The following is a 23,833-nucleotide window of genomic DNA, read 5'->3' as shown; positions in this document are numbered from 1 at the left end:
TGACTATCTATAGTTTAGAGCAATATATGTTCAAATAGTGCCTACTGCCTGGTACTTACTAATTCGGAATGGAGAAAGTACAAATTAAATCAATTTTCATATAGAAATTCAGACCATCAGTTATGAAGATGGCCATGTTCCAAAGATAGTTTCAGATAAAGAAAATCTCGACGTTTGGGATTTTTTTCATGGCGAAAGATAAATGCAGAATTGTATCATCTTCACACATAAAGGATTAAGAAACATAAGAAACATTTCACAGGCTTCCATAAAGAAACTAGATGGATAATTTTATTAGGAGGCAATTTTCAGATAACATAGGTGACAGCTTCTGCAAAAATATAGGCTAATTTAGCAACTCAGCAACCAAAATGCGCTTGTTCCTAATGCAAAATTTACTCCACAAAGCAACAACACTAGCAGGGATTCAAGAAATTAAGGTTGCTGTTTTTTCTTACAGCTTTCCTCCGCATTCCTAGCCGCTACCCTCGATGCTAGACGCTTCCAAGATATCTGTTTGCTATCAATGGCATCAAACCTGTTGAGACGAGCTCCTATAATTAGAGCTCCTACAGTCCATCACCTGAAAAGATACGAATTTATCATGTGACTAATCAAATTGTGGGATATCAGCACACAAGTGCTTATGTGAGTATATCATCCGCATGAACTCATGCTCACATTTGAGCTATAAAAAAGAAGACTCAAAATCCTATTCCAATAATGAGACTGAATCACCTACAGTATAAGATAGTTTATAAAATTGAGTAAGTTTAAATGAGGCTACTAATTAGTAATTAAGCATCTCTATATAACGAATAAAGAACTAAATAACATCAAAGTGCAAAAACCAACAAAAAACAAGCATATACCTTCTCAAAGTCGGCCAATGTTCAGTCTCAGGCATCATTTCTACCAGCAATCAGCTCAAAGTAGTACCTTTTGACCAAAGAGTGAGATCAATGCTCTTCAAGTTGCTATAATCATAAGCCAGAAACGGACACTTCCAATTGTTCAATCCTCTTAGCCAAATCATGTTTCCCACAATTCTTCAACCCATCGGCAACCATATCAAAACACCTTGAAATCGGCGTCAAACCTATCTCTGTCATCTCAAACAGATAATTAGCAGCTTCAACATATTTCCCTCCACGTCCACACATAGTAATCAACATGGTATAAACAGGCCTATTCGGAGGATGGCCCTTCACCTTCATTTCACCGAAAAAACAAAACGCGTCATCAAACAGCCCTTTCCTACACATTCCCTTAATAATTGCCGCATATAAACCAGGAAACGGCTTATGTCCATCTTCAATCGAATTATTCAACAACCTAAAAGCCACATCAATCTTCCCAACTTTCGAAACAGCCGGAATCAAAATCTTATAAGTATTAATATCAGCAGCAAATCCACATTTACACAAATTATAATACACATCAACGCAAAAATCAACCTCCCCAGTAGAATTACAAATCGATTCAATCAACGCATTAAACGTATGAACATCTGGTACGCAACCCTCGGTACTCATTTTCGATACCATTTCTTTAGCAGACTCAAAACACCCCGCATTAACCAACCCTTCAATCAACAAATCCCGACCTCGAACAGGCGGATTAAACCCGTTTTTACTCATCTCCTCTAAAAAAACCCGAGCTTCACTAAACTTCCCGTTCGAGCACCACCCATTAACAAGCACACCATAAGTGTTCTTATTAGGAACTAAACCTTTCCTAATCAATCTCCTAACTAAAGCATAAGCACCATGAAATAATTTCACTTCACAGAGAGCAAAAAGCAATGAATTATAAACATCAACAGTCTGATCACAGTTTAAGCCGTTACATCTATTAAAAACCTCAACAGCTTGATCAATTAAGCCGTGTTTACCGTACTCTTCGATAATAAAACACACCGTTTCACCGGAAAGGGTAAATTGGGGATTATGAGTTTTCAACTGGGTGATCAGCTTCCACATTGAAGTGTAGCGTTTTGATTTAACTAGGGTTTTGATGAGCTCTTCGTATTCGAGGGAGGTTGGGGTGTAATAGGCGCGTGACCAGTTGAAGAAGCGGAGAGACTCGGAGGGGGAGGCGGAGCAGGCGCGGAGGACGCGGTAGACGAGCTCGGAGTTGACTTGGATGTGGAGGCGGTTGAGAGTGCGTTCTGGGTAGAAATCGCGGCGGACTACGTTTGTTATGTGGTGGATTAGGGCGAAGTAGGCGTCCTTTTCGTTGTTGGTTTGGGTGGAGGAGGTTAGGGTTTTTAAGTGGCGGAGGTGTTGTAAGGTGGTGGTTTTAGAGAGGGTGAAGAGGGAAGCACGACGGAGCATTTCGTGTTCACTGGTCGGAAAGCGCATGAAAACCGTTAACTAAAAGGATATTGTTTTTCCATTACGGGACACTGGACTATAAATGAAGAGTGTTTATCTCAACGGTTGATAATACGAGCCGATGTGTAAATTTTTAATTATTATTTATTTTTTTATTATTAAAAACTCTACAGAGCTAGCGCACACGAGTAGTTTGGTGTTACAGGACTAAATCGTCCATCGGTCTAAATAAACAAAAACTAAGGTGCTGTTTGATAAAACTGAAAATTAAGTGCTGAAAATTAAGTGCTGAATTTTAAGTGCTGAATATAATAATTGCTGAATCTTTTAAATGCTGAATTAAATAAGTCTGTTTGATAACTATAAATATCAAAAAGTATAAAAATGATTTATTTTACCTATTTGACCTTTCAACATTAGTTATTTCGAATCTAAATATTAAATCTATTATAAATTACAACTCTTAAAAGTATAAATAAATAATACACGAAAAAACACGTAAATTTAATGACCAAATTTATATCAAAAATTAGATACCATAATAAAATTACTATTACAATAAATATTTAAACTCTCCTGTTTATCAACTCATTTGCAATTTGATCTCTTAAATTCGCCATAAACATTTGATCTATTCGTCTTTGTGTTCCTTCTTGCATAACATTATTGTTAGCTCCTTGAAAAATCACCTCCTCTCTATCAAATTGCTCAAAAAAATCATCTGTAATATTCATTTTGCGTAGATAGTTATGCACAGAAACACAGGCAATAACAATGTTTCTTTGCACAGCAAATGAGTATGATGGCATTGTCTTCAAAATAGGAAATCTTGCTTTTAAAACTCCAAAAGATCGCTCAATAACATTTCTTAATCTAGCATGGGCATGATTAAAAATTTCTTCTTTTGTTCTAGCACGATCGTTTCGAAAATCTGACAACCAATATCGTGTGTTACGATAAGGAGCCATAAATCCTCTAGTGTTTGGATAGGCAGCATCACATAAATAATATTTATCTAAACAAAAAATAAAAAAAATTGTTTTGCCTCTGGAACTCTCTGTTACATTATAAAGTTAATATTAAATATTTTATCTAACTATTTTAATAATTAAAAGGATATATTAAATTAATTGATACCTTTATGTATTCATCCCATTCTTCAGGACTCCAAGTAACTGTATTTGTTACAGGATCAAATCCATGTCCGCTTTTTCCTACTATATTCGACCATATAGTATATTTTCCCTTCAAGTAGTTCCATTGATTTTTCATTTGTTTTTGATTTAACTTGAGATTTCTTTTCTCTTCAAGTGATTTTATAATTTTTAGCCAAGAATCCTTTTTCAAACTACTCCCTTATTTTCCAGCTTCACTTACTTGTTCAATGCATAAATCTAAAAATAATTTAACTAATGTAGGGTCCTTCCAATTAGCTCTATTAGAATCATCAGACGCCATTCCTATATATAAAATAATTTTAGCAATGTAATTATCAATTACGAAAAATAAAAAAATTAGATAATATAGTATCGAAATACATTGAAAAAGATAACAGTTTAATGCTCTATCAAAATTTAATAAAAATGAGACTCAAATTGACATTTAACAGATAACAGAAGGTGTTGCCCAAGGGCCAAGCTCACCATGAAATTCAAATATTAGACATACTGCAAGCTCTAGACTATATTGTATTCTAAAAATTCAATTCTTAGGTGAGAAGTTTCATATATATCATGGAAAATGTTACGTAAACCCTTTATGAGTGACTCTTTGTATTCTATTATCAAATAAAATATATTATACATGTTATTTGAAAATCTATAAATCTTTATTATCTGAGTATGAACTGTTTTCTTTTATGTAAATATGTACTTTTAATGTAAATATGTACTGATCAAATGTTTGTTTATATGCACTATCAAATTTATACAAGAGTATTAATTTTTTAGTTATCATTAAGCTTGCAGTAATAATTTTTTTTGACAGTAAAGTATTTTTTTTGACAGTACTTTAAATTTCCTTCAAACTTCAATGATAGCTCACCACAATTGTGCTGGATATAAAACAATAAAAGAACAAAATTTGACAGTAAAGTATTTTTTGCATTTAATTGAATTATGAGAGTGCCCATTTATAGTCTCATAAAGAACTGATAACAACTAAAATATCTCACCTAATCAGAAATATTCATGGAATCAGATTTTATTTTAACTAACAATTACCAAGATTCTAGGAATAAATAGAAAGACAATCCAAGACTGGTTCAAAGCACCATCAATTACGAATCCCACTTCAACAAATTAAACTTGTTGAGTAAAATTGATTTTCCAAAGCTATCATCAGTTGTAGAAGTAATGATATTAAAAATCTCAATAATTTGAATTATGATTTTATCTTTTGATAAAAAGACTTGAAGAAAGTTTAAAGATTTGTTTCTCAAATTAGCAACTCACGTTATATAGCAGAGCTAACAAAAAATAGGGTTTTGATTTACAAAGAAAGGATATATGGTAATTATTATAAAACTACAAGGACAGGTAAGTCAATTTCATAATTAGCTTTTTAAAATGTGTGGCTTAGCGTGTTCAGTAGATATTTTAAGTCAAAAATTTCAGCTTATTATTTTCAGCACTTTTCAACTTAATTGAATAATTTAAGTCAATTTATTTTTGGTTATCAAACCAGCTTAATACAATTAAGTGCTGAAAAAATTAAATTAAGTCAAAAATAAGGTTATCAAACAGGCCCTAACTCTAATATAAATTTATTTAATTATTTATTTTATTTTTAATAATTTATTTAATTATTTAATTAAGTAAAGCATGAGTTCCTTGTTTAAAGTTCAAGGATATTCTATATGTATAAATTTGCACTTGAACTTAAGAATGTGAACAATTAAAGCATTAATTGTGTTTCTTAAACTACGTGAAAAGGAGAAAGCGGACTATTATTTTAAAACGGAGAGAGTAATTTTTATTGTGGAAAGCTAAATTCATTTTCCTTAAGCTCATGTAACTCGTTAGCTTTGGATGCGGTCCCTGTACCTTGCCTATTTTAATCCATAAGGAGCATCCCCGCAAACGTATTCATTTTGTTTAATGTGAAGGGTAATTGGTTTAAAATTAAAGAGTATTATCTGTAATTAATAAAAATTTAAAAACCGGACCTTTACTCTGTTACGCTTTTGTTTACCCACATAGAGAAGCAACAACATAGCCACCAGCACATTCTGCCCAGAAACCTCAGCACGCACTCGGGCACTCCAATCCTCCATCATGATAAGTACAGCAGCCATTGGTTTTACATTTCCCATCCTCTAACCTGATGTGATCAAGAAAATAGATAAAATGCATAATTTTCTGCATTGACAATAATGATAACCAAGCACATCACACTTTGATCATCTGAATAGTTTTAACCCATGTATACTTTCCTAAATAATCTATAATTTTCTCTTGCTTTTATCTACAATGCCGACTATTCTCTCACTCTCACTCTGTTTTATCTATCACAAGGGAACTCCAAATCGTTTTCAGTCACTTTAAAGTGTTGCGGCTGCTGGCCAGAACAATGGATGTTCCACATTTTGAAATACGCCCTCTCCAGATTTTGAACCTGCAAGATGACCGCAGGAAGATTATCACCCCCATTAAGAGTGAAGCCGAACAAATAAGACATCATTAAGAATAGATTACTTGATTGGGCTTACCCATCGCGCTGCGTCAAACAGAGGACAGGTCATACGGACCGCCTTCAGTTTATTGGTAAGAGCCTGAAGCTTCGGCCGATTCAATGCCAGGGACACTGCTCTCTCTTCATATTCCTTCATGCTGCCGTAACATAATGTAACAAATCAATCAAGTTGATACATGCAGCAGTAAACATTCAAAAAATGTGTTTAGAGCTAGCTTGTGCATATTATAAACCATAAAACGCTAGAATCGAACTAGCCAGCATTCGATCAACATGCATACGGGGATTTAAACAGCCTACCTGCTAACAATCATCTCATCCCCAAGTCCAGTAGCAAGACATAGTGAGCCAGCAACCCTTGTAGCCATTTTCTCAAGAGGCAGTGTCACCATGGGTAAACCAGCCCATAGAATATCTGTCCCTGTGGTATGCGCATTACATAATGGCCTGAAAGAAAAATCAAACCATCATGGATGAAAAAAATGACTACATTGAAAGAGAGGAACAAGAAGAGCAAGGCAGTATTACGTGTCAAGGAACAGATCTGCTAAAGCACTGCGCCTTATATGTTCTTGTTTCATGGCAACATCCGTGAAGATGATTTGCTCCGGCTGCACTCCTTGTGCAATAGCATCTGGAAGAAAATGTACGTAACTTCAGTCTATAAAAGTATGAAAAAAGAAAAGGTGTTTGGTCTCTGCCTTCACTCAGCAAAGGCCATGATGGGAACTTAACAAAATCCTAGGCACGGTTAGTTACAAAGTTGACAATACTGTACCAAGTTGTCTTAGAAAAACAACTTAAAAGATATATTACATACATGAGCGCAGCCTCATTTCGCCTGCAGCTGGGAATCTAAGTAGCCACAGTGCACTGTTCGGTACACGTTTGAGAATATTGCACCTAAAAAATTCAACCATCCAGACAACAAATTAGGTACTTGAAAGTGTATCATTCCATATATGAAAAAAGGATTTTGAAGCCATCTTTATAGTACCATGTGTTAAAAATTTCAGGATCCATTTTGTACAATTGGTTGAAGCATGCAAATATAAATTTATCTTCTGGAAGACCATAATCAGATCTCTTGTGTTGGCATGTTGGATCCAAAACATCCAAATTTTTCTAAAAAACAAAGCACAGTTCCAAATATTAGGGAGTCAAAACTGAAACAGCATAAAATCTCATCAAAAGAATAGAGGAACAAATAGATCTCTTTTCCAGCAAGATCTTTAAAGACTAACCTGTTTGTAATCATTCACAAAATAGCAATGGGGCATGTGAATAAGCTTTTCTGAATAAATATGTGAATACCGTGTAGGAGAAACAAACTGAGAGCAGAGAGCACACTATATCAGACAATGAAAAACACAACTGAAAAGAGTTAGAAACAGAGTCAGATTTATCTCCCACCTCATCAGTAACCAAATAATCAATGTACGTTGCCCCTGTTGTCCCAGGAAATCCCATATATGACACTTGGATGGGAGCAGGCTGCATGGCAAATATTTCATTTCTTGCACCCTGCATAATATCATAGATGAAATAGAGTTAAGAGGATGGTAAAAAAAACTAACGAACGGAGAAATTACCCCAATTGAAGACATGACAAAAATAGACTACAGGACACATTTAACAATATACATGACCTCGTAAACCATCACAAAAAATAAGATAAAAAGATTGGGGAATAATTTTTAACAAATATACCTTGGTGTAACCATTAAGGTTGATAAGGATCTGTATTTTATCCTCATTAATCAGTTTAGCGATAGTATCTGCTGACATGGCAGAAACTTCTACGAAGTGCTCAGTTTCAGACTGAATACGCTGCCTCCATTCAGTACCATCATTTGGACTCAAGGCATAACAGAAAACCTGCACAAATTTTGTTGGCTCTTAACACCCTATTCCAAAATGAATAACAAATGCATGATCACAAGTGACAATTTTCCAACCAACAAACACAGATATATTGTCATTAACAAACCTCCACATATTCTCTGTTGTGCATGCCAAATACAGATCCCATAAGATGTGACAAGGGATGATTGCCAAAGTCACTGCTGACATAACCAATCCTAAGTCTATCACCACGCTTGTGCCGTATAGGAATTTGCGGAGGATGTTTGAACGAAGAAAGTCCAAAACGAGATGCAATAATGGAGCAATGGGCTGCATATTTACGGCTTTAAGAAGGAAAACGAAAAATCAGAATGAAATGGCTTAGTCATACAGATTAACTATATTCCAGTCTAAGTAGATAATCTTACCTGATTTCAAGAGCTAGCATTGGATCGATGGGATAGGCGATGGCATGAAAAGGTTGCACACTAGGAAGAACAGACATCTGAAATCATAAGAAAGATCAACTTCATTCCGACAATAGCAGAGATAAAAAAAATTGAATCCAAAAAGCCTGTGAAGAACACTGTATAAGATCATAACTCTTACATTAATCTGCCTCTGGATAATTCCTTCAACTTCAGTAAACATCTTATCGCGGTCTTCCCAACAGCAGACACACTACAAAATGCACCCGCATAGATGTCAGAGACAGTGTACGCATGTATTCTATGCATTATGTAAATGATTTCCCTTCAGAGATCGTCTAGTTCACTCAAAAAGCAACTTAACTGCCAAATACTAAGAGGACGCCATGTACAAAAACAAGATACAGAAATTGAAAAACATGCTGCATTATGGTTGAACCTGTAATGTGTGCAGAAGGTTACAAGTCGCTTCAGGAAAATCCGGTCGAAGTAGCAATGCTTGCCTATAGCTCTTCACAGCAGCCTCTACATGTCCACTGCGTATCTCATGATTTAATGATTAATAAAACAAAATATAATTCTATTAAAAAAAATGCTCCTATACAATCTAGATTAGTAATTGAGTTTACCCCACAGACTGGGAATAGTACTGTACAGATGAAAAGCATTTACACTATCTAATAGAGACATCACAAAATGAAAAAAATAAGAAAGTATCCGAGGAGTCCAACAACATACCTGTCTTTATAAGCTGAAGCCAAATTTGCATGAGCTTCAGCCATAGTTGGCCTGATGTTGATAGCACGTCCGTAATCCTGAATTGCGTCATTTACTCTACCAATTTCCTTATATGTATTGCCCCTGTTTACAAGTCCATCAGCTGCCAGGGGATCAATGCGAAGAACCTCATTGTAGCAAGATATAGCATCCGCATAATTTCCCTGTCACGATTTTTAAGAAGATAAATGAATATTAAGGGGAGAAGAACTTAACAAGAATTCAACAAGAATAGAGAAGCGTAATCCGCACCTAATTAAGGAATGGCATTAATCCAAATACAATTACCTGTTGTTTATAGATTACAGCAAGATTATTAAAAGGAGCAGACAGCCCTGTTGTGACAGCCAATGTCGCCTTATAATATGAAGCAGCAGTAGACGCCATGTTCCTAAATGTCAGAAAATCCAACATAAAAGTTAAATACCTTAATTCATAATATTATAAAATAACAAAAAGGGAAAATTGTTTCTTCAGACAAAAAAAAATCCAACATTATTTACCATTCCATGTATATATTCCCAAGGTTGGTGAGTGCTTGTGGATGACTTGGTTGTAATGCAAGGCATTGCTACATTAAAGACCAAAAAATAAAATGAATGAAGTCTATACTCATAAGCAATCAAGAAAAAACTTGAATTAACAGCAAACTTACGTTATAGCATTGGATTGCTTCCTCCACTCTACCCACATCCTTCAATGCATTACCCTATCAGTTAAAAGATAATTGGACAATGGAGATGTTCAAGTTAGTTAATACTCTAGTTCAACACCCCAATGGCACTGTAAAAAACACACCAAAATCATGAGGCAAAGAAGGTGAGGAACCAACCAAATTATTATAAGCCTCCAAAAATCTTCCATCGCAGGAAATGGCTTGCTTATAGTGAAGAATTGCTAAATCCAGTTGACCTCTTTCATAATACGTACTGGCCAAATTTCCTGCAACACAGTCCATCAAATAATCTCAGATCTTGCAACCCTAAGCCCAAAACAGCACATAATAGAATGAGCATAAATGATCATTGCTTCATTAAATAAATAACAATGCTAAAGCAGCAGGCTGAAAAAAACCAATAGTTGGATAGTTTAGGAAGAGGACATTAGCTAAAGTACTGAACTCAAAAAGGTCATGGATGGCATTTGTTGACTGAATTTTAGAATACTAACTCTTCTGTTCACAACTAGAAGTAAAACTAAATAGTGCCACTCCAACGGGACTTTACAAACTGACGAAGAAGAAATTTGAACAAATGAAGTAAAAATTTGTACAGCATCTCCATGAGGAATTGAAGGAACAAGTATCAGTAACGACTTACCAAAAGCTACTGCATAGTTTGGTCGTGTCTGAACAGCTCGCTGGTAGCACACAATAGCCTCTTGGGGCATTCCCAAGGCCTAAAAAGGAAAAAAGAAACATCCAGTTTGCCTCCAAAACAGCAATGCTAGTCCAGGTACATGCAACTATCCTAGCTTAAGGACAGAAAACCATGACATCTTACCCTATAAACATTTCCAAGATTTAAGTATGCATCAGGAAATGTGGGCTTCAGTTTTACAGCTTCCTGAAAATCAGTGTAAAATAAAAATCAGCCTACAATCACAAGAAAGCATTTAAAATCTTCAAACAGTCAAGTGTTCACTACATAATGACTTGCATAAAATCATCTTTACCAGCAAGCAGACATAAAACTAGAGCTGGCATTCTAAGCATCAGTTAAAAGAAACTTCAGATGAAAGCAAAAGGACAAAATAGATATTTCACTTCACCCGGAGTCGGCTGCAAACAACCTAAAAGCAATTGTTTGAATGTTAAGATATGATAACCCACAGTAACATCCATCAAAACATTAGCATGCCTAACAAAAGTTTCATAGGGTTGTCTTGGCTGATAAAAATATTATGAAATGCAAAAATCTCATTTTAACAAATAAAAGAGCAGGAAAAACAAACTAAAATACAAAAATATTTTACAATTCTATCCTTAACAATAAAAGGCAGAGTTGAATAACAAAAATGGAAACAAAATCCACCATACCTTATAATATTGAAGAGCTCTGTTCATATCACCGGACTCCAAAAAGATACCAGCAAGATTTGACCACGCAATAGCAAAAGTCGGTTGTATGCGTAAAGCCTCAAGGTAACAGCTGTATGCCTGCACAAAATGTTAGATTCTGACAATTGGGAGTCTTTCACATGGAAGTTACAACAAGACCAACCATCATCTGAGCCCTGGCCTGTAGATTACAACTTGATATCTGTATCGAACTGTGATTTTGAACAGTTCCACACATGAATTATGTGTCAGTAACTTCACTGGAAAAGGAGACGCACACTACACAATTCTATAGAGAAAAAGGACGTCTTCCTTCCATCAGATCAGGAAGGGGAAAGGTCTAGGCCAGGTGCATTCAGCAAAGGATAAATCCAAACTGGAAAGACAGATTGTCAATGGACTACTTCCTCCACCATGACTGGAAGATAAAAGAATCCATCTTTATCCTTATCATAGGATTTGGCATGGTAGTTGAAAAATTATTGACACTAGAACCAAAACCCTAAACCCAAAAGAATTCAAGCCCTAAAAAACTCGAAAATAGACAACAAGTGGCAGCAACTCATTGATACTTACTTCTTGTACCAACCCTTGTGCTTTCATTAGGTTCCCAAGGTTGCTATGAGCATCAACCTACAAGAAAATTATTGGAAGATGTAACTATTATATTTATTCAATTCTTAAAACTAGCAGGAAATTAAATTCTCAGTATCCATTTTATTTGGACCATCTAAGAAAGTGAGAGCTAACTAGAGCACCAAGTGAAGAATAAATAAAGATAGAAATACCAGTAGAGGATTCAATGCTAATGCTTGACGGCAGCACTGTGCTGCCTCATTCAGCCTCCCTTTTCGCATGTATGCACTGGCTAGGTTTGACCAAGCATCAGCAAAATTCGGCCGGAGCTGTATCATAAGAGTTAAAACGTGATGATGACCACATTAAAACAAGCACTGCAGATATCAAATAGTAAAAAAATCTGTAAGATGTACAAACCTCAATGGCAATTAAATAATAACGAATTGCGAGATCAATATCACACTTTTCCTGTAAAAGCAAATAAAAGTCACATGCATAAGTAGCAAAGACAATTTAACTGCAAAAATTAACACATAAAACAGTATTACTTCATTAGAGTTAAAAACAATTCACATAGAAAACGGTACCTTCCAAGCATTTGCCATGTTTCCATAACACTCAGCAAAACGGGGCTCAATTTGAAGAGCTTCCTCATTTTTTGCAATGCACATATCATAATCATGCAGCTACAAAAACAAATTACAGTTTCAGGTTCTCCGACAGCTTAACAAATATCCATACAAAAATCCGAAGAAAAATAAAAATAAAAACCTGATAATAAATAGCACCCAGAAGAAGAAGATTATCAGTTCGAAGTGGACTTCTCTCATAAACAGTATTGCTATGTTCTAGTGCCTGTTTATAGTTTCCAGCCTTGTACATCTGATGAGAGAGCGCCAAATGCATATCTTCATCGACTGCACCACAAAAAGAAACAACTGAATCATTTTATAAATATATTTTTTTAATAAAAATACATTCATAGCTGAAATCATCTGGAAATAAAAAACTGAGCTCTTCTTCAAATGTAATTAAGCCATAACTTCAAACCTACGTAACACCAACACTTCATTCAATCAACTTGCCGCGTTCCGAACAAGTTTCAGACACTTCTGACACGAAATTTCATTTTTTTACATCAAGAACATTACGAAATTTCAATTTTTACATCTAAACATTAAAATAACACTGTTTCGCTGTATCAGTTCCAAGTGTCTCGTTTTTTCCGTTTCCCGTTTCCGTGCTACCTAGCTTCAAACTTCAGCTAAAGACTGTTTGCTTTCACTCAATCCAACCATTAAAATTAAACTACCTTATATTTTTTAATTTTTTTTAAGAATCAACTAGCTTATATATTTTATTTTATTTTTGAGAATCAACTAGCTTATATTTGTAACAAGAAAAACACACCCTTAAAATTCGCAAAAATCTAACAATAAAGAAAATAAGTTTGATATGTAATTCAATTTTCACCTTCATGATTAAGAGAATCACGGCCTTTGAACGGCACCAAACTCAACGACGACGATGACGGCTCAAGCTTCACCTGAAAGCCACCGTCATCCCGACCCGAACCCGATCCAGGTGAAGCAGCAACACGCGGTATGCTCTGCAACAAAATCATCTTGATCTCACGGAATCAACCGCCAAACACTAATCATTCAGATCAGATCCAACGGCCAAAAAGGCACAGATAAATAATTATTTACGAAGAAGAAGCACTGCAGTCGATCAAGAAAAACCCTAGAATTTTCTTTGCTTCTTCTAATTTTGTTTTCCTTTTCTGTAATGGAAAAAGAAAGAAATCGAACTAGCTTAACTATTTTTAGTTTGGTCGAGTAAAATTTAGATATATAGTTAAGTAAAAGAGAAAAGATCTGGGCCGTTGAAGTGTACGGCGATTGTAAATTTTTTGCTTTTTTGTTGTTTTTAAGATTCGGTAAGGTTCTGACACGTATCTACCAAAGTAGTTTAATTGAGCTGGCTTCTTTGTCTTTATCTTGTACTTAAAAAATTCTCTAAATTTAATTGTTTGTGTTATTTTTGTGAAAATATGAGTAATATGATGATATATTGATATCGAAATATCTATAATTCAGTTTATAAATGTTGTTCCAATATATTTGGAAGAATATTATTTTAGACATACAACTAACAATATGAATCGATTAATAAAAATAATAAATAAATGTTGAGCTCTATAATTGAGTCAAACTATTAAAAATCAAGCTACTTTAATTTATATATATATATATATATATATATATATATATATAATAAATTATAACTATATATAATATAAAAATAAAAATTTAATTTGTAATCTGGTAACAAAAAATAATATTAATTATGTTACAATGATTTAGACACAAAATTAATCATGGTATAAAATGATTCCACTTTTAGGGGGTGTTTGGTTCAGCTTTTTGGTGGAGTTTTTGGCTTTTACTTTTCAAAAAGTTCCACTAAAGTGTTTGGTGAGGAATTTTTCAGAGTTTTTTTGGAGCTTTTTGAACCTCCAACAGCTGCTGTTTGAAAAGCTCCATTTTGGAGCTTTTTGGCAACAGTTGATAGCTGTTTCATTATTTAGACAAAATTACCCCTATTAGAATATACCGTTTTATATATATATAATTATTTAAATTATTTTTAAATACTCTAATCATTTATAAATTATATAAATTATTTTATTTATATTAAAACAAATATAATTTAATAACTTTTTGAAAAATTTATTATAAATTTATCAAAAAATATCTAAATAAATTTAAACTAAATATTGCTTCTTATAAAAAATAATTATTAATACTTTTGTTAAATAATATATGATTTAATATATTCATAATTTAATAAATAAAGACAAAAATTATGCCCTTTACGGTCATTTTATATATAAACAGCTACAGGTAATTAAATCTCACCAAACACTTATCAGCTATCAGCTATCAGCTACCAGTTAACAGCTAACAGCTATCAGCAACAGCTAACAGCCACCAGCTATAAGAAACAGCTGAACCAAACAGGCCCTTAATGACTCGAACCTTTTTATATTAAATCTAAACTCGTTTAATTTCATTTTGTGTTTATAATTTTCAGTTTTTCTAGAAAAATATAAATTATACTAAATTCAATATTGACAATTTTTACCAAAATATGAATAAGATAAAGTGAACCGAACAATTAATCTACTTTTAAAATAAAATGAAAATTTAAAGATAAATTTATGGTTGTAAATAATCAGCTAGAATATAAATGTTGAAAATTTCCAAATTAACATTCATTTACATCTTTATAATATTCATTTTTAACGTGCTACATTTTAAAAATACTTAAATAATACGGTCACAACCTTAATTATCCAATTTATTATCCATTAACACTATGTCTTCTACGATTAACTGATCATGAACTTGTGATCCATCACGCCATCAATATCTTTAACGCGATTTATAATTAGTTTGTATGATGAACTTTCTTCGAACCTGGGCTAACTCCATACCAAGTTTGAGAGCTAATAACCTCTACTGCTTAAACATTGGAAATTCCATCAATCATTCTACACCCCATCTATAAAACCCGACGTGACCGATGAGTTATAGTTCAAATGGTATATGCGTTGATTATAAAAAAAACGGACGTGAATCGTTTTTTGGCCACTGCCCCAACTGCTGCCTTCTTCGAGCAGAAAGCTACCAGAAAAGCGAACCAAAATAATCTAGTACAGTAAAATAAAATAAGAACCAAAATTCATGATTTTTTTTCCGAAAAGCAAATTATTATAATAGTAAAGACAAGCCTAGCATCCCAAAATAAAAGGGAGGTAAATGATATTGTTATATTACTATGTTAGAAATATTCTACAATATTACACTTTTTCAAAGCTAATACTAGTTAATGCTACTTACACTAATTGGATCAATTAACTGCTAATTAAAGAATTCAATCACCATCCAGTCTATCAAAACTATTCACTCAACATGTACAATCAATTCATCGCTTGAATTAGCATGATGACTCGGCGACGAATCGAAATGCGCCCCTTCACTTGAATTACCATGATCATAATTACTCGGAGATGACTCGAAATGTCCTATTGATCGTTGACTCGATTCGAGCAGCATCAACACAGCTTCTCGCATAGTTGGTCGATCAAATGGAGACAGAGTTGTGCATAGTAAAGCAATTTTCATGACAGTAATCATATGAGCTACAATGTTCTCATCTTGTAAATCAAGTCGAGCATCGAGCATGCCCGGGGATAATGTGTGAGCCCGAATGTAGTTTCGGACCCAGCTTACTAGATCACCACCTTGATCTAATGGTTGCACGGGTGATTTTCCGGTCAGCAACTCCAATAGGACTACTCCGTAGCTATATATGTCACATTTTTCGGTCACTTTCATAGTGTATGCATACTCTGCATTCGAATAATGGGAATAACTGTAAGATACCGAAGCGAAAAGACTGAATCGAAGAAGCAGCAGAAACGAAAAAATGGCGAATATTTTTCTAGGCCTAATAATGTAGAAAGTCTAAAAATATCTTCCAGTTTTATCGATACTAATCAAAATTTTGATATAATTGTAGCCTGATTTGAAAATTATGTCTCAATTATAACTAAAATCCGCTCATTTGAATCATGTAATAATCATTGAATGACTGCCTATTAAGTAATTCGCCCACTTAAGGCAAAAAATGCAAATACAAGAAAAACAAGTATTCAATAGCTGCAACGTAAGTAAAATGAATATCCATTGATTGAATTGAGCGGATTTGACTACAATTGAAATAAGACTATAACAAATCAATTAAAAATTGGATTATAATGAATAAAAGCGGTAAAAAAATAAGATTCCAAAAGCGCATGCTTCAAATACGAAAAATGAATAATTTTTTTTTAGTTTAATTTTCAATTAGAAGATTTAGCTTGATCGCGTTTCTAAGATAAAGGGGCGAAATTAAATGTCAAACCATAAGACTCGAAATTTTTTTGTGTAATAGAAAAATGAAAAAACAAGGCATGGAGAGAAATAGTGTTATAAGATAGCTTACCAGGGGCAATGTAGCCATAAGAACCAGCAACAGCAGACATAGTTTTAGAATGCGGTAAATCAATCACTTTCGCTAACCCGAAATCCCCGACATGAGCTTCAAATTTCCGATCAAGCAGAATATTATTCGACTTAATATCCCGGTGAAAAATTCTCGGTTTACAATCATGATGCAGATAAGCAAGTCCCTGAGCCGCTCCCAGGGCAATCTTAAATCTCATCCACCAATCAAGACTATTAGCTTCTCCATGCAGCATTTCTCCCAAACTACCATTTTCCATGTACTCATAAAGCAGTAAATTCGAACCCTGGTGGTAGCAGAATCCGAATAATTTGACAATATTCCGGTGCCGAATTTTTCCTAACGTCAGGATTTCCGCTCGGAAACTTTTATCCACGGCGCTTCCTTCTCTGTTAGATGCTAGTTTCTTGACAGCAATGGTTAGACCGCCTGGCAGGACTGCTCTGTATACGGTTCCGCAAGCTCCTTTTCCGATGACAAAATTGTCGTCAAAGTTTCCGGTGGCGGTTACGAGATCCTGGAATGTGAAGCCTTGTCTTGGAGAGAAGTAAAAATCGGAAACTGGAGAAGATAATGATTTATCTTGAACTGGTTGAGCTAGGGTTTGATTATTCGGACGACGTCGCATGAAGTATATAATTACTATTATTAAAATTAATGAAATTCCGCCGATAACCGCTGCGATTATCGCGATTATTTTTCCGAAACGGACATTGTTGTTACCTTGTGTGTCCATCGGAGGATTAGACGACGGAGATTCGCTGCAATTACCTAATGGTCCGCCGCAAAGGCCTTTGTTTCCGAGAAAACTGGTGTCGCCGGTGCTTAGAAACAGCGGCAAGGACGGTAACGGTCCGGTTAAGTCGTTGTAGGAGAAGTTGCATCCGAGTAAGCTTGACAGGCTTGTTAATGAGCTTGGAATTTCACCGCTCAAATGATTGTTGTTGAGCAGTAGAGATTCTAGTAACACAAGATTTCCAAGCTTTTCTGGTATTGACCCTGATAAATTGTTATAACTGAGGTTTAATGCAATCTGTAAGCTTGAAAGATCACCCAATTCAGCAGGAATCGCTCCGGAAAATAAATTTCCGCCCATTTGTAACTCGGTGAGACGACTCAGGTTTCCTATCTCCAGAGGAATGGTACCTGAAATTTGATTGTCAGAAAGCTTGAGAAGCTCCAATTCGGAAAGGCCGCCTATTTGACTCGGTAGAGCACCGACAAATTTATTGCGGCTGAGATCGAGCCGTTGAAGCATCTTACAGCTGAAAATCTCCCGTGGTATCATTCCCGAGAACAGATTTGATGAGATGTTAAATATGACCAATTGAGAAAGATTGCCAATCTCTTTTGGCAATTCACCAACAAAGTAGTTATTGGCTAAATGTAGTCTTTTCAAAGCCTGACAATAACCGATCTCAGGAGGAATTAAGCCAGTGAAGCTGTTCTGATCCAATTCGAGACTCGAAAGATTCGCAAGCTTGCATAAATCACTTTGAAAACTTCCTGTCAGATTATTCCCTGCAAGGTAAAGCTGCCCTAGTTTCTTACAGGAAACAATACCATTCGGAATATAACCCACCAGAAGATTCGACCCGAGATTCAGCAGCAAGAGATTCTGATTTCTGCAGAGATGAGGCGGAATTGTTCCGGTTAGGTAGTTATTTGATAAATCAACCACCCATAGCTTTCCATAAACTCCGAGTCCTTGAGGAATAGTATTCCGGAAGGAATTGTTAAAAAGCTGCAACATAGTCAACTGCTTCAGATATTGGAACCCAACAGGAATTGAACCAGAGAGATTGTTGATGGAGAGATCAAGCCTTGTCAAGTTAGCCAAAGTAGCGAGTTCATCAGGAATGACTCCGGTTAGCTGGTTCTCGAAAAGATAAAGCAACTGAAGTCCGCTTATCTTTGCGAACTCTACCGGTATCTCCCCAGTCAGCATATTCTCGGAGAAATCAATTTCGACTGCAGAAGAAAGATTTCCAATTGTTTTTGGGATCGTGCCGTTCAAGTGATTCCTGTAGAGGTATAATCTCTTCAGAAACAAAACCTGACCAAGCTCCATAGGTATAGCTCCGACAAGATTGTTATCATAAAGACCAATAGTCCGCAAATTAGTACAATTGCTGAGCTCCTTCGGAATAGAACCCGAAAGCGTATTACTCCATAGTACCAAATCCTGCAAATTCGCCAACTTCCCGATCTCTCTCGGAATTACACCACTCAATTGATTCTGCGCGAGCCCGAGAATCTGCAAGCTTTCACATCCGCCTATCTGCGGCGGAAGGCTTCCCGATATCAAATTCTGTCCAGCTCGAAAAATCGTCAAACTTTTCAGGTTTCCAAAAGAAGCCGGCAGGGATCCAGAAATGTTGTTGCTGTAGGCAATCAACTGCGACAACGACGAAAGCTCTCCGATTCTCTCAGGAAACGGGCCGGATATTCTATTATTAGAAATATTCAAAACTGTCAAAGAAGAGAGCTTGAGTATTTCCACAGGAATCTGACCTCGAAACTGATTATTGTTGAGACGAAGATCAACCAAACTCGAACAATTCCCGATTTCAATCGGAATATTTTGAGATAAAAGATTGAAAGAAACATCAAGATAAACCAACCCAGTGAGTCCACCAATACTTGGTGATAAAGAACCTGAAAGATTCTTGGAACTCAAATCAAGAAACCAAACCACTGGATTGTAATAATCAGAAGTACAATTCACACCATTCCATCCACAAGGAGTAGAATCATTTGGATTCCAATCAATCAAATGATTAGAATTATCAACTAATTTGCTCTTAATCTCCAAAAGAAACTGACCATCAGCATTAAGCCCAAAAATTTGACCAACGAACAAGAATATAACAAAAAGAAATACAAATATTCTGATTCTCTCCATAGCTAAAAAAACACTAAATTTTCTTGAATTCACATCAAGAATTGAAAATTCATGTTTAAATATGAAATAACAAGACTGAAACAAGAATTAAAATCCCTATACATACCTCTTAAAACATGAATTTATGAGCAAGTTTATGTTCTTTATTTGGTGGTTTGATCATATAAGTGCAATATGATCATGACATTTGTCAACTGCGATTTATTATCTTAAAGAATTTAACAGAAAAGTTGGTCTTTTCATATTGTCTTCTACACAATGATTAAAGAAAGAAAATTCTATATATATTGTGTATGACAGAGAGTCATGAAGACCATTTATATGGTTATTATTAATATTATATACTATGTGTAAACATGTAAATATATGAGAAAGATATGGCCGACAAAACATTAAAAATGCTTCTATCTTAATCCATTTCTGCATTATTTTAGTGCTTCATCAGAAAAGCAATTTTATTGCCTTTTTTTTTTGTGCAGCTTAGTTTGGCTGATTACAAGATATTTTTAATTAATAATTTTCTTGAAAGCAATACCTATTAGGAAAGTTCAGATTTAAAATTATTAGAGTTAAAATATAATATCTTGAGGGTTTTTTTAGCAGATTGTGCCTCCCAATTAACACTTTTTAAATCCTAAGAAGATCAAGTAATTCTGACTGTAACTGTACAAGTAAGTTTTCACAACAAGTAACAGGGAAATAAATTACATAAGATTACAATAATATGTACTTTTCGTAAAATTATTGATGTTTGATTTGGCATTTACACGTATTAAGCACTTAAAGACCACATAATTAATTTTATAATCACATAAGATTAGTCATTGCTGATGTCATTTCTCACACATCATTGCAACTATTTAATTGTTGAATTCTTTTATATATCTGGTGTATATTTGAATGAATAACTCTTATTTTAAGTATTCATAGTTGGTCAATAAGAATTTTAGCACTGATCTCAAAATTTTTTATATCATATTTTAAAATATTTTTTTTTATAATTTGGGAAGGGAGAGCGTTTGTGGGAGGAATCGAACCTACGACCTAATAGTTTGTTGCTCAGCGTTTATAGCATTTGAGCAAAAGCTCATTGGTTAAAAATATATTTTAAATTATACCTGTGCATATAATTAATTCTACATCTGTTATTTGGTAATTTGTAATTTTACATACATATGTTAGGTAATCACATGGCTGCAATCATGAAATCTAAGCAAATTCTTAAGTTATTGTAAAATAAAAACTTAATGCTTTAAAAATACCGAACTTTTCTGGTGAGGTCAATTTTATTTAAAATCTTCAAAAAACACCAATTTTATCCATATTCAATCACTACATTTCAATTTTAGCCAATTTTTTATTTTTCTTTCAAAAAAAAATATTTTTTTAAATATTTTCAATTTAACTAAACCTAACTATTATTCATTCACAAAATACTTATCAAAATTGAAGATAATTGACGAAATAGTCATAACTGAAATAAATAAAAAAAGATTTGGTATTTAAAAAAATGAGTGGTTAAAATTAAAACATATTTTTTTGAAAATAGACTACAATTTGAAAGATTTGATTAGAATTGATCTCAACCGAAAAGATTGGATATTTTAGAACTATCACATCTAAAATAAATAGAAAATATTTTAGTTCTTAAGTTATTGTTATAACCAACGAGTTGTAGTTCGAAAGATTTAAACGTCAGGCAACAAAAAGTTGTGGTTCATTTTCCCACAAATGTTGCCCCTTCTCCAATTATAAAAAAAAGGTTTATTATTTTAATAATTGAATAGAGTTTTTTCAAAGTGAGTGTAATGGTAATAAGGATGTGCCACCACTATTTGCTCTTTTATAATTTTAAATTATCAAAGTGGCTATTGAACTATTGAAGTGTATTTAATTAGTTTTTTACATATTATAAAATTGACCTTTTCTATATGATTCTGGCTATGGTAGGGTTGGCCCCAGAAAAAGAAATTCTAAAAGTGTATAAGGATAATAAAAATTTATTTATATAATTACTGTAGAAAAAAAACTTATAAGCATGCCACTATATAATTAGAAAAATATACTATGATTAGAAATTTAGAATGATTAGCAGAATCTTCAAATAAAATACTTGCACCATCTTTCTCAAGATTTTGTAAAATAAAACTTTAAGGGAATTAGTAGTACTTAATAAAAGCTTAGTCAAAAGAAAAAAAAATTGTTTTTCAACAAGAAGAATTTGTCACATTGAGCGGTAGGTAAGTTTACGAGTCCGCTTGTGAGCTATTTAAGATTAATTTATAATTAAAATAATAATTTTTTGTAAATTTTATTTGAGTAAATTCAGATGTTCCTTTATTCATAAGATGTGATTTAAAATGTTAATGAATTAATTTAAGTTCTTACAATATATATTATGAAAACTACTATGATTTCTTGATCACAATCTTAGTTAGAAAAAATAAAAAAAAATATTATGAAAACTACTAAAAACAATCAAATCTTTCATATAACAGACAAATTAAGTCATATGGTCGATACAAAACAGATCTTATTTTTAAAAAAAAAATCAAAGCAGACTTTCCGTTCCTAAATAAATAAAAGAGGTCAATCGGTCCATAAATTTTATAAAAATTGAATAAACTGTCAAGATTCTTATAATTTTTGTATATTAATTCAATATTTTTATCTAATAAATTTTAGACATTACAATAAAATTTCTATACACTTTTATTAAAGTGAAATAATACTATAATATTTAAATTTTATAAGCAACTTTATAATTTAATAATATTTTGAATTTAAAATATTAAAGTTTGAGACATTTAAAATATATCTTATATTCAAAAATAAGTCAATAAATACGCATATAATTTTTGTTATACAGAAATTAAAAAATTTAGTATAATTATTTTAAAAAATTAAAATAGTAAAGATGGTGATATGAATCCGTAAAATTTATAATTTTATGGATTGATTACATAAAAATATAATAAAATTTTATTTTTTATTTTTTTAATGTTTTCTAATATCATTATGTAAATATTTAGTATTTTTACTAAATTTCTAAAATTAGGCATTTTAAACTCTAAATTAAATAAATTAATGCCTCAAACTTATGTATTTGATTTAATTTTTTTATTAAATTAAAATATTATGTACAAAATTAAAATACTACAAAAGATATAGTTTTATTTTTTGATTATTTTTATTATATAAAAATAATATATTTTTTTTATCAAAAAACAATATAAAAAATTATATATTTAAATTTTAAATAAACATTGAATTAATTTATAAATATAATAAAAAAATTAATAATTTAGTCAATTTTTATATATATTCGGGAACCAAATTGGCATTTTTCTATATTTTGTTAACACTGTTACATATTAAAGGTTTGTTTTGATTTTTTTTAAAAGGTTAAGGTTTGTTTATATAAAAATTTGTTATATGATTTAGCTTGTCCATTGCAGGAAAGGTTGGGACTTCTTTTTAGTAATTTTCCGTATGTTATCTTTTTATCACTTGCACATATTTGTCAATTATAATATAATATATATTTTCTATTTTAGTTGTAAAAGAAAAAACTCAATTCAACTGAAATGGTTTTACTCATGTAACAATTATTAAATAATTTTCTAATGCAATCAAATTCATCCAATTGAATCGTAAAATGCAAACACAAGACTCAACATCTATTCAATATACCGAATAAAAAACCGAGGCTCAACTCAACTAAGTAAATTTACACAAAATCGAAGTACTTTTTCTTAAATCATATGCTTAATTGATAATTTTTTTTTAAAAAATGTTGATTTTTTTTTGGATAATTAAATTTTATTTATTTTAACAAATAATGTTATATTTGGGATAAAATAGTGAATCACAACCACGTGCAGTAATTAAACCTTATTGTGATTGATCGTATAAAATAGTTCATCCTTTCATCATTTCAGACCATATCACATTTGATGGCTCCTAGTCCTACAAAGTTGAATAAAAATAAATAAATTTCATGGAATACCTTAGCTTTTATAAAATTTATAAAAAGCTTTCATAAAAATATTATTTGTGATAATGGTAGAATCCTCATAGTCTTTATTTTCCTCATCAAGAATGTCACAATTCGACTCTGAAGACATTTATAGGGGGT

The 23,833-nt window shown here is 32.9% G+C and overlaps 3 protein-coding genes across 4 annotated transcripts; all 3 read right to left on the bottom strand.

Moving 5' to 3' along the window:
- Nucleotides 1-269: 269 nt before the first annotated feature.
- On the bottom strand, nucleotides 270-2,424 carry LOC126675084 (pentatricopeptide repeat-containing protein At5g18390, mitochondrial). 2 transcript variants are annotated; one of them, XM_050369662.1, is made up of 2 exons: nucleotides 873-2,424; nucleotides 270-583 (listed from the first exon to the last, which is right to left on the bottom strand). In XM_050369662.1, exon 1 carries the CDS (start codon nucleotides 2,361-2,363, stop codon nucleotides 984-986), a length of 1,380 nt encoding a protein of 459 aa, XP_050225619.1. In that variant the 5' UTR covers nucleotides 2,364-2,424; the 3' UTR covers nucleotides 270-583; nucleotides 873-983. The 2 variants fall into 2 exon arrangements, with proteins under 2 accessions (XP_050225619.1, XP_050225618.1); XM_050369661.2 differs by lacking the exon at nucleotides 270-583 and adding an exon at nucleotides 592-738.
- A 3,251-nt stretch (nucleotides 2,425-5,675) lies between these two features.
- LOC126672085 (probable UDP-N-acetylglucosamine--peptide N-acetylglucosaminyltransferase SEC) lies at nucleotides 5,676-13,543 on the bottom strand. The gene is made up of 27 exons (XM_050365985.2): nucleotides 13,191-13,543; nucleotides 12,489-12,634; nucleotides 12,305-12,403; nucleotides 12,135-12,185; nucleotides 11,927-12,043; nucleotides 11,715-11,771; nucleotides 11,118-11,237; nucleotides 10,582-10,644; nucleotides 10,399-10,477; nucleotides 9,912-10,021; nucleotides 9,735-9,788; nucleotides 9,583-9,650; nucleotides 9,368-9,470; nucleotides 9,041-9,243; nucleotides 8,742-8,838; nucleotides 8,484-8,555; nucleotides 8,303-8,379; nucleotides 8,020-8,218; nucleotides 7,740-7,907; nucleotides 7,443-7,553; nucleotides 7,274-7,360; nucleotides 7,027-7,154; nucleotides 6,850-6,932; nucleotides 6,558-6,663; nucleotides 6,330-6,476; nucleotides 6,046-6,166; nucleotides 5,676-5,951 (listed from the first exon to the last, which is right to left on the bottom strand). Exons 1-27 carry the CDS (start codon nucleotides 13,339-13,341, stop codon nucleotides 5,838-5,840), a joined length of 2,931 nt encoding a protein of 976 aa, XP_050221942.1. The 5' UTR covers nucleotides 13,342-13,543; the 3' UTR covers nucleotides 5,676-5,837.
- Nucleotides 13,544-15,527: 1,984 nt separating this feature from the next.
- LOC126675153 (probable leucine-rich repeat receptor-like protein kinase At5g63930) lies at nucleotides 15,528-19,982 on the bottom strand. Its single transcript, XM_050369754.2, has 2 exons — nucleotides 16,770-19,982; nucleotides 15,528-16,134 (listed from the first exon to the last, which is right to left on the bottom strand). The coding sequence occupies exons 1-2, from the start codon at nucleotides 19,693-19,695 to the stop codon at nucleotides 15,686-15,688; spliced, it is 3,375 nt and encodes a 1,124-aa protein (XP_050225711.1). The 5' UTR covers nucleotides 19,696-19,982; the 3' UTR covers nucleotides 15,528-15,685.
- Nucleotides 19,983-23,833: the final 3,851 nt, after the last annotated feature.

This window comes from Mercurialis annua, linkage group LG3 (genome assembly GCF_937616625.2).
Source record: "Mercurialis annua linkage group LG3, ddMerAnnu1.2, whole genome shotgun sequence".
Lineage (NCBI taxonomy): Eukaryota > Viridiplantae > Streptophyta > Magnoliopsida > Malpighiales > Euphorbiaceae > Mercurialis > Mercurialis annua.
The sequence above is the reverse complement of the archived record's forward strand: the minus strand, read 5'-3'. Positions and strand labels throughout refer to the sequence as shown.

What these genes read in the sequence shown, in the direction of transcription:
- LOC126672085 (XM_050365985.2), bottom strand. Translation starts at nt 13,341, where the DNA reads ATGATTTTGTTGCAGAGCATACCGCGTGTTGCTGCTTCACCTGGATCG. An exon ending in GCTTCAGCTTATAAAGACAG is followed by an intron (nt 8,839 to 9,040) that starts GTATGTTGTTGG and finishes TGAGATACGCAG; the next exon opens with TGGACATGTAGAGGCTGCTG. An exon ending in ATGCTAGCTCTTGAAATCAG is followed by an intron (nt 8,219 to 8,302) that starts GTAAGATTATCT and finishes TCCTTCTTAAAG; the next exon opens with CCGTAAATATGCAGCCCATT.
- LOC126675153 (XM_050369754.2), bottom strand. Translation starts at nt 19,695, where the DNA reads ATGGAGAGAATCAGAATATTTGTATTTCTTTTTGTTATATTCTTGTTC. An exon ending in TTATGGCTACATTGCCCCTG is followed by an intron (nt 16,135 to 16,769) that starts GTAAGCTATCTT and finishes ATTCGAATGCAG; the next exon opens with AGTATGCATACACTATGAAA.
- LOC126675084 (XM_050369662.1), bottom strand. Translation starts at nt 2,363, where the DNA reads ATGCGCTTTCCGACCAGTGAACACGAAATGCTCCGTCGTGCTTCCCTC.